The sequence below is a fragment of the Lolium rigidum genome, chromosome 4 (genome assembly GCF_022539505.1).
Source record: "Lolium rigidum isolate FL_2022 chromosome 4, APGP_CSIRO_Lrig_0.1, whole genome shotgun sequence".
Classification (NCBI taxonomy): domain Eukaryota; kingdom Viridiplantae; phylum Streptophyta; class Magnoliopsida; order Poales; family Poaceae; genus Lolium; species Lolium rigidum.
The window spans coordinates 174,596,985-174,607,576 of NC_061511.1; the positions used below are offsets into that span (position 1 = coordinate 174,596,985).

Consider the following 10,592-nt stretch of genomic DNA (forward strand, 5'->3'; position numbering starts at 1 on the left):
AAAACAGGCCGGCGGAAGAGCAGCCGGATAGACCGTCGTCCAAACACGGCGGAATATAGGCAGGTGGGGAAGGAGTGGCGGCGCAATCTGGGCAACAAGCCGGCGGGGTGGTGCCGGCGGCGAGAGAGATACGAGGGGTGGGGGAGATTTTGAGCGACGTGGCGGTGGGATTCGTGCGTCGAGTCACCGACAGATCGGGCCCTTCCCCGCTTTTCACTCGTCCGGAGTCCCCGAGCGCTCCCCGGGGGGCCGGGGATGTCGTGGGATCGCCGGATGGATTTAGGCCCAAATCCGGACGAAAACGAGGAACCGGGGGCGCGACTGGGCCGAATTACGCCGTCCGGATGGAAAAAACGCTCGCCGGGGGCCTCGTCGGGGGGACGAGTGGAGATGCTCTTACATTCCTCACTCACAGTTTGCACCCTCTCCTATTGATTGCTCACCCTCTTACTATCAGGAGTCAGGAGTGCCAAGTCCCTGTAGCTATCTCAGGTTACTGTTATTCACTCTGAATCTAAGTGCACAGCTTAACCCATGTGTTTTGGGGATAGCAGACAAAGAAGGGAATAGAATGTGCAATGCAGCCGAGGGAGGGAAGTAGTCGAGTAGGTGTGGCATTCATCCTCCTCCTCTTCACTCCCTCGGCCAAAATTTGCGCCATGGCGTGGCAGTGAAGGCCTTTATGGCGGCGCCGAAGAGCTAGCACCACCACCACCGGCCGTCCACCCTCTTCTTTAATGGAGAAGACAAGGGCAAGGACGGCACCTTCAATGCCCTATTTTACCTCAGTTTCATTCAATGACGAGGAAACAGTGAGTTATCACCATTACTATTAATTAATTATACTTAATACAGCTATAGATTTACTTGCCCTCCTCGAGGAGGCCCTTTGATTAACATAGTACTATTCGATTCGTTGGCCGGCCCATACCAACCCATGGTCTAGCTACTAGGGTTTACTTTCTAAGATCATCTGCTTCCTAGTGGAGAAGGCTCAGGGTTTGCAGTGGCTTCACGGTGGCGTCGAGCCTGCGATTAGCCACCTGTGGCGCAGCTGGTGCCAACGACTGCACGAACTTGCAGTTGGGGCAGGAAGGGGAGGACTTGCAGAGCATGACTAGGAGATGGCAGTTGGCGCATGGCACGGCGATCATGTTTTCTCCGGAGCTGACCACGGTGCCTCTCTTTGTTCCAGCTTGTGAGAGGGTGGCAGCAGTGGGGCCGGTGTTGCCATCCAAAACGACGACGTTCATCGGTGTGGTGGACATGTTGAGCTCCAGGTTCACGCCCTGCTCCTTGGGTCTGTTCCAGCTCCTCTTCAACGTCTTCCTGTTCAGGTAATACATCCTTCCAGACTGCAAAAGCATAATATTAACACATTAAATTAATAGACCATAGCGCATCAAATGATGAGGCAATCATGACAGCATCAAAGTTTTTTTTTTCTGAATGACAGCAGGCCGGAGATGACCTGCTGTTTCATTCCATTAGTGGAATTTTTTACAAATGTTTAGGAGAGCTGCTGGTAGAGCATCGAAGTTAGATATCTATACTTGAATCTTCTAGATAACGTGGTACTACAAGGGGAGTGATGTTTTGGCACATGGGAGCGTATGCTCCCTTTATTTTGAAATACATGTTAGATATATTTTAAAATGTCAAAAAAATTGAAGAAAAAATTTCGCACGTACATCTTTATGTGCTACGCGCTCACAAAGTCGTTTAATGAAAAATCGACATGTCATGTGCCGTGTGTAAAAAAGACAAAATTCGATGCTGAAACAAAGACTTGTCACAAGATAAATTTTCTCCTTTTCGCTTAGACTACAAAAAATATCATTTTTTCGTGAAACTTGACGAATACACATATATTGTGGAGATGTACATGTAAATTTTTTTGTCAAAATTTTTTAACACTTGGAAATATGTTTTTATGGTAGAGGGATCATACGCACCCGGGAGCCGAATTGAGTTTCTGTACTACAAGATGCCTCTTGGGCGTCAGAAATACAATAGGGAAACTATCAAAAGTACAGCTTCCTGCATGCACGTTTTACCGCATGCATTTTGTGCGGTTTCACACACCTCTCACCTCTCACCTCTCAGTGGCGGGGCATATGCACTTGTAAGAAAAGGTGCAGCACGCCATAAATAGCTTTGTTGCAACTAGCTTTACCGACAATTTGTCACAGACATAGTGGTAAAGTGTTCTGTTTTAGTTGAGAAGCAAGAGAAACAAGTTTTAGGCAATGGCCCCTCTAGTAGCGAGGGAAGTATCACTCAGAACAACTAGCTAGTGGAGATAGAAATGAACTCACTTGGAGGTCAAGGCACTGGTCCCAGTCCAGGGGCAGTGGATCACTGAGATGGAGCTCCAGGTGCGACACGGGCTCCTCCCAGGTGTAGTGCTTCCTCTTCTTCCGGGAGCTGCCGTCCGACTCGGACGACGAGCTCTTGGTGCTCTTCTCGGAGGCAAAGCCCAGCGCCGGCCACGTTGGCCCGAGTGATAGCTCCGGCTGCATCTCCATCTTTTTGGCACTCACTTCCTCATGAAACTTGTCCACTCTCAAGAATTCAGTGGTCATCTTGCCAGCACTCCTATATATATGTGGACTGTAGGGTGCAAGCCTGTGTAGTTGATGGGAGGAGGTGTAGGAGAATTGAGTGAGTCTCTTCTACGCTGGGCTTTCCATTGATGGGGTCATGCAGGGGAGGGCGTGGACACTAATGAAGGGCTCTTAATTGGCTTTCATCTAACCCCATTAAGGACAGGGCAGGCCGGCCATTAAAGGGTGACAAGTAGAGTGGCTTTAAATGACTCAAATCTCTCCACCTCCTCCCCCATTTAAGTCGGCCTTGCTCTACATGCTCGGACTGTACACGTCATAATGCCTCACACATCCCAGGAGAGAGCAACCACAAAATCTACAAGGCCCGCCCCTGCCATTGCTTGCTTGCCCTGTAAGTTGTAGTGTGAGGACTGGATCAGCTAGCCCAGGCAGGAGCAGCTGCAACAGAGGTGATTTTAGTTAGCTCTGTTGGGGAGTTAAACACTACATGGCTTCACTGGAGTTAAGGGGAGGGTGGAGGCTTGCAGATGGATGGAGGAATTTAAAGATGATACATGTATGGTGTTTTGACACATGAGAGCATAAGCTCTCTCAAAATTGCAGGTAGATCTTCACGTGCTACGTGCTCACACGGTCGTTTTATGAAAAATCGACTTATCGTGCTGCGCGTGTAAAAAAGACAAAAATTAATGCTAAAAATAAAGCTTTTCAGAAGATTATTTTTCTCTTTTTTACATACACCACAAAGAATATTGGTTCCTCGTGAAACTTGACAAATGCATATATATTATGGAGATGTACAAGTAGAATTTCTTGTCAAAAATTTCAACATTTCGAAATATAATTTTTTGGTAGAGGGAACATATGCACCCGAGAGTCGAATTGAATTTATGTATATGCTCCTACTTACTTGCAGTTCAAAATTCAAAACTTTGATCCATTTTCTTAGATGTCACTTTCTATGTTACTCCTAGAATCACAATAAAATGTAGTAATATCTGTGAACGGGGTGGGAGCAAGTGCCCGGAATTTAGTGCAACCTCCTGTCCAATGGCGAAACTGGTGCATGTTAGTTGGAACTACAAAGGCTATCTATTGATGCAATAGTGCTATGCTGAATTTAGCAGCACGTACATGACTGAGAAGTGGGATAGCTATCTAGCGTGTGAGCGTGGACAAGATGGCTCAATTCATGGCGATGGACACTAGAGTGAAATCTACAAGGCAGCACAGCATGCAGAGCTCTCCCATGTCTTAACACCTCTCTTGTACTCTCTGACCATCATATACCTCTATACCTACTCCCTCCTTCACAGTTTATTAGGCGCGCGCGTACCCATAGGTCACCAATTTAACCTATATAATTTAAATTATATAATACAAAAGTTATATCATTAGAAAATAGAACATCTGAACTTTCTAATGATATAATTTTTATAACATCTAACTAATGCTAACTTGATCAAATTTGCGACCTAGGGGTACGCGCGTGCCTTATAAACTGTGAGAGAGGGAGTACACAATTAACTACGTCGTAATCATGAAATGGTTCTTGCGGTTGAGCATTCATGGCTTTTGCACCCCGAACTGTGCAAAATACAAACAATAAATAAAGGCGCCTCTCTCTTCGGTTGTTGGAGGCATGAATCCATTCAAGTGTTGGTCTTACATCATTCGCTATTAATTCGTGTAGTAGATGTCCTGTTGATGTCATATCCCCTGCAGGAAGATGATACATTAAGTTAACGGATCTTTCATGGGCAAGGCGTTTTTGCACCCCGAGGATATGCTCTTGATTTTTGAAATGCATTTTAAATATATTTTAAAATTTTATTAAATTCTGAAAAAAAGTTAGCACGTACATCTCGATTTTCTATGTGCTTGCAAAATCGTTTCACGGAAAACCCATTTTTTGTGTCATACCAAAAAAAGATAAAATTTTGGTGCTAAAAAAGACTCTTCATGAGATATTTATTTATCTTTCTTGCATAGGACACAAAAATGTCAATTGTCAGCAAACTTGATGTGTGCACGTGGAATGTCTATATATATGCGTAAAATTTTCGTTTGGATTTCCTTGACATTTTAAAATGTTTTTTGCAGTGGCAGGAGCATATGCACATGGGTTTAAAAGTGGATTTCCGATCTTTTGCACAACCGTTTTAGTAAAATTTTGACCACTAAATCTATGACCTAGTGATACGTGCATTTCGTATCATCATAATAGCAACATATTAGACTAGTTTATATGCATTAATATATTAAACTTGAGCATTTTTAGATGATTTTCGGGACTTCCCTATAAAATCCTTGTTGGAGCCCTAGAGGCAAATAATAAGAAGTATTTAATATTATTTCTTAATTATTCATAATAGTTTTATTCCATGATACAAATGTATTAACCGGAAACATTGGTACATGTATGATATTATAAATAAACGATCCCTAGTAAACATATGTATGCGAACTATCTCATTGCGGTCATTTGATGATCGAGGTTTCCCGGTCATAGACATATACGTCATTTGACAATTGAATCATATAATTGGATGAATGATACAATGGACTTTACCCAATATATAAGTATTGTAACACAATTAAATATTGTAGTTTAGTGTTACGATGTGTATTAAAGCGTATTGACCTAATCCGTAGACCATGAAATCATATCTAATCACTGTCACCGGAGACTGCTTTGTATGCATCAACCGTCACACTGTAATAGGATGATCATAAAGGCGTAGGTGGGTATTCCTAAGGGACGGGTTTGAGGCATATATGTATCAATAGCGGGATTTGTTTATCCGCGTGACGGGAAGATACTCAGGGCCCACTCGGTGAGATTACATCCATAAAGTTCCGCAGCGTATGACTAGGTCATGAGGATGGAATCACACGAAACGAGTTGAATAGCCTTGTCGGTAACGAGATCGAACTAGGTATGATGATACCGACGATCATATCTCGGACGAGTGCGGGTATCAAAGTAACATAGGGAATAGGAATCAACGTAATGGTTCAAACGACGATCATATCTTCATGAATACATAGGGATCACTGTGGTTCTCCAGAGCCTCCTGGTGATCATTGATCGGAGAGACGTCTCGATCATGTCTGTGTTGTTCTCGAGTCGTAGGGTAACACACATATGAGTTCAACTAAACTTAACATAGTTTTGGATTCATCGGAAATAGAGAGAGAAAGCAGAAAGGGTTCCGTGAGTAGCAGATGGGTGTTCGGGAGGTGTCTCGGATCATTGGCAATTAAATAATATGTATTATTTATTAATTAAGTAAATTAATATTATATATAATGATTTATTTAATAAAAAAGGTTTCACGCTCTAAACGGGCCTCATCCGAAAAGGAGGCCCATGAAGGGGAAGTGGCTAGCCACCTAATGGCAACAACTCTGTGTGTACCAATTCGTTGGGACTCCAAATACAGAGTGTTATAGCAAGCGTCTTTTCCCCACAAGGGGGACACGAGGGTTTATATCGAACTCTAGGGGAATGGCTTAGAAGCTGAATTCTTCTTCTCATCTTCTAGCAACCTGCAAAATAAAGTTCTTGATTTGTGTCCCCAACTACACCGTATGGTTGTCGAACACAAGATTTCGTATTAGTAATAGGAAATATAAGGAAAACTTAAAGTAAAAAAAACTAAAAAAAAAACTAAGGAAGCTAAATAAAAACAGTAAAAGAGTAATGGTTTTGGGGTTTTGTGTGTGTAAGTGGAGAAAATATTTTTGGTATTTCCGGATTAATAAATAGCAGTAAATTTAAAGCATGGTAATAGTGTTGGAAATGTGTTGCTAATGATTTAAAATGGACTAGGAACCATGGATTCACTCGTCTACTCTTTTTTTAAGTTGTAGTGGACACAAACAATTCATATAAGACACAATATTGGTGGAACTTCAACATGTGTTTGTTAAACATTCATATGTACATTACGTCCTAACATAGAGATGGTGAAACACATATCTTTTATACTCCTCGAGAAATGGAAAACTTCAAGCAATCTTGAATTAAGAATCAACATAGTATAGCCTTAAGTAATTTGACATAATGTTTGAATCTCAAATATGCTACCTTGAACAAACAAGATTATCACAATGTCACATGATAATTATAGCACATGTATTCACTTTATCCCTAGTGAGGCAACAAAAGAAAGGTAAATACCATAGTAGAACTTGAGTTTGTTGTCACTGTTCAATCACTACAACCATGCTACTCCATCTAATACACACTTCTCCCCCCACATGCTCTTGAATACAAGTTAGATCAGAGCAAGTACTTAATAACAGGGTACATGATATTCATATATCAATACATGTTACACATAATAGGTTCCAATCTCATATATCAATATCATAGAATAAAGATCCACCACATAAAAATTACATATATGACCATAATCATGGTGGGCAGCTTATATGGTACTAGATCTATGAAGAACAAGAGAGAAGATCAAGCTACTGCCATAATCCCCCCAAAATCCAGAGGTTGACTTCTCCCTCTTCATCATGGTGATGATGGTGAAGACATTGGAGAAGGTGGAGATCCCTCCAACGGCGGCTCCGGCGGCAGCTCCGAAGGAGTTTCCCCCTCCAATCTTCATTGGTTCTAGCTCTGTTTTGGTGTGTCGGTGTTTTTGCGGCGCCCTCCTCGAGGAAGCCTCGGGAAGTTCTTTATATAGGGGTTGTTAGGTCAGACGGAGTCCGTGGGCGCAAGAATGAAGCGAATCAGATGGTCGAGAGGGGAAGAGAGAATGGGTGGCGCACCCCTTGGCTGGGCGCGCCACCATGCCTTTCGGCCCTCCTGGCCCATCTCGTGAGGTCCAAGTGCTCCAGACGCTTCTCTTGATGAAATATTGATAGCCCCAAAGTCCTAGCTCCATTTGACTTCATTTAGGTTCATGGAAGCTAAAAAATACACAAAGCAGGATTTTCTTGTCCTGTAGAGATCATTGGTAAATTCCCAAAAATAAATATAAAACATGGATATAACATCATATATGTTGCAAATATGTAAGAATGTTTCAACAAACTACAAAGTTCATGCGTGCATTTTACATGCATCACCACCCCAAGTGCAAGAGATCAATTGTAGTACTTTTCAATAAGAAAATTGTCGAACCCACGAGGAGCTGAAGGTATTGGTTAGCGGATTTGACAAGTAAACAATAACAAGAATGCAATAGTTTTGGTGTTTTGGGTTTATAGTTTACAATAAAAATAGAGTATGGAAAGTAAATAGCAATATGTAAATGCTCTCAATGAGAGAAAGCTCAATCCTCTATGCGGCAAGAGGAAAAGCTCAAGTGTGTGTGTGCTTATATGAGAAAAGTGTTTCCGAGGGCGGCATGGATTCACTATCATTTAGAATTCTACACAACATGGAAAATATTTTGTCAAGTTTCATTTTCTTAGGGGCGGAGCCTAAATTAGGTGCAACCATAAATATGAGAAAACACACCCCTTATGATGGGTCCTAGAGCCATTCTCATGTGCAAGTATAGTATATGAATCATTAAGGCATAAATATCCAACCATAGAAATTAGTTCATTGGTCCCCGACATAAACCCGTCTAATGCAACTCAAAATATTGGAAAACGGTTTCTGTCATTCCGTCTCTTCCAACAGTCATTCATTAGATTAAAGTGCAGCCCTATGAACCCATATAGGTGCAGTAATATGGAGTCAACGTTTGCATAAAACCATCATAGAACAACATAAAATATAAAAACTTGACCAAACACTCATTGCACATCATATAGAATCATAGCCAGATCATCATATGCCCTCAGGAACATGGGGAACTACCCACAAGTGTCAAACATGATATGGACCAGCGGCATAATGATTTCAATCTGAATATATAATCTCTCCACCAAATTATAATTACAAAGTACCAATCACAAACATTCAACTAGCCCTTAAAACAATATCTGGGGTTCAATCAAACACATACTATGAGAGGGATGAAGTCGATCTCGTAGATGGAAATGGTGGTGATGATGTTGTTGATCGAGATGCCTCCCCCTACGTCATGGAGGAGTGTGTGATGACGATGGCGGCGATTTCCCCTTCACTGGAGGCACCGGTGCGCCAGGATCTGCCCTCTCCCGGAGTAGGAGAGGACTTTCCCCTCCGCTAACGCCTCAATAAATCTTGGGAAAATTATGACTTAGTTCTGCGAAACGGAGGCGTCTGTGTAAAGGGGGGCCTAAGGCGATGCTTGAGGGTGAAACGATCCTAGGTGACGCGCCTAGCTAGGGGGGAGCGCCACCTAGTCTCATTTGACTCTCATGGCCCCTCTCGCATGCTTCTTTGAGTCCTTCTCCAGGTGAAAAAATGATCATGTATTTTTCCTTCGATTTTTAGGTGTCCAAAAGGTCCCCGAAATAGCAAAATACGAAAGAATAGGTTTTATTCCTCCGAAAAAATAAATACCAATGAAAGGGACTTTGTAAGAAAGTCCTGGAAATCAACTAAAATGCATAAATAATGATGTATGATGGCAGATATCAATGAAAACTAATCATATATGTCACAATGTTGATGATGTAAAATACACATATCAACTCCCCAAGCTTAAATTTTTGCTCGTCCTCGAGCAAATAAGCGAATAGATCATATCATGCATCAATGAGCTTATGGTTGATAATCAAAAATACGATAATTGCATCATCAACTTATGCATATTCAGTTGTCTTGTAAAATCGCTGAACTAATAATCATACAAATGTGGACAATTGATTGTTTCATATATCTTTTCTATATGCTTGGATTTTTACCAACTTTCTTTGACTTTGAATTTGTAATGAAGATAAACTCTCATAGAGCAACTAGTTAAAAGAAGAGAATTTGCTAAACAACAAAATAAACATGAAGTTCGACTTTGTCAAACACTTACCCATATTTTGAATGGGATCAGTAAATAGTCTTGCACCCTAGTAACCAATATAAACCTTATTCATGGATCTTCCAATCATGGCATATGACTTACATCCACCTTTGTATTTCACTTCCCATGGCTAAACGAATCGTCGGGTGTCGGCCTTTTCATTCACATTCTTGTTTTAAGAATATGTATTTAAATATCCATGACCATCAGTTTACCCGTTGATCACTAAGTAGCACACGAGTATCTCATGCTCTCCCTTGTCATTATTTCTTCCTAACTATTTTTTCTCAAAGACCACATCTCTGCCACAAATTTAAGGTATTTTATTTTTTCCTTTATTTATTAGTATTACTTGCATGGATCTTTCCTTTGTTGCAAGCTATACTTGATAAGTTCTATGTTTGTCCAACATGATCAAGTTAATTTAGTTAAAAACAAGGTGTAATTGAAACTTCTAGATTTAGGTGCACATCTGCATGAGTGTTACCCATAAATCTACAGACAAAAGAATCATGGATGACACCATACTTCATATTTCATTAAAAACCAGTTGACCAAAGATAGATGATAATGCTCTAAGAGCTTTCCAAACTATGAGAGACTTGATAACTACTAGATGAAAGCAAAACCAAACTAAAGATAATGACTAAAAACGGTATGATGAACTAAATGCACAAATGACTTGATAACTCCCCCAAGCTTGAGTTGTTGATGTAGATCTTATTTCTTCTTCTTATCTTTCTTCTTTGGATCTTGAAGGTTCTGAAGGTCTTGGAGCAAGCCCATCATGGGATCATAGGCTTGTCTAAATTTAGAACTCTTAACAAGATCTTCCCAAAGCTTCCCTCTATCTTTTCCCATCTAGGCATCCACTCCGGGTTTGATCCTCTCTCCTTTTTCTTGGGGAGAAGATGATCCCACTCTCCTGGAAAATCCTTAGCCGGAACCCTCGTGTTTTGCCTACGACGAAGATTGATAACAAGGTTTCTGGAAGATAAGCAATTTCTAGAAACTCTTCCACCAGTGCTTATGCGAGAGTTTCTCTTCATCCCATTGGGAGGAGGCACAACTCCCACAACAGCCACATGTATAAGAGGTGGTGGAAGCT

General features: G+C 41.4%; 1 protein-coding gene across 1 annotated transcript; it reads right to left on the reverse strand.

Annotated features, from left to right (window-relative positions):
• Window positions 1–980: 980 nt before the first annotated feature.
• On the reverse strand, window positions 981–2,585 carry LOC124706700. Its single transcript, XM_047238370.1, has 2 exons — window positions 2,319–2,585; window positions 981–1,355 (listed from the first exon to the last, which is right to left on the reverse strand). The coding sequence occupies exons 1-2, from the start codon at window positions 2,583–2,585 to the stop codon at window positions 981–983; spliced, it is 642 nt and encodes a 213-aa protein (XP_047094326.1).
• Between the last annotated feature and the right edge of the window lie 8,007 nt (window positions 2,586–10,592).

What these genes read in the sequence shown, in the direction of transcription:
- LOC124706700 (XM_047238370.1), bottom strand. Translation starts at nt 2,585, where the DNA reads ATGACCACTGAATTCTTGAGAGTGGACAAGTTTCATGAGGAAGTGAGT. An exon ending in ACCAGTGCCTTGACCTCCAA is followed by an intron (nt 1,356 to 2,318) that starts GTGAGTTCATTT and finishes ATGCTTTTGCAG; the next exon opens with TCTGGAAGGATGTATTACCT.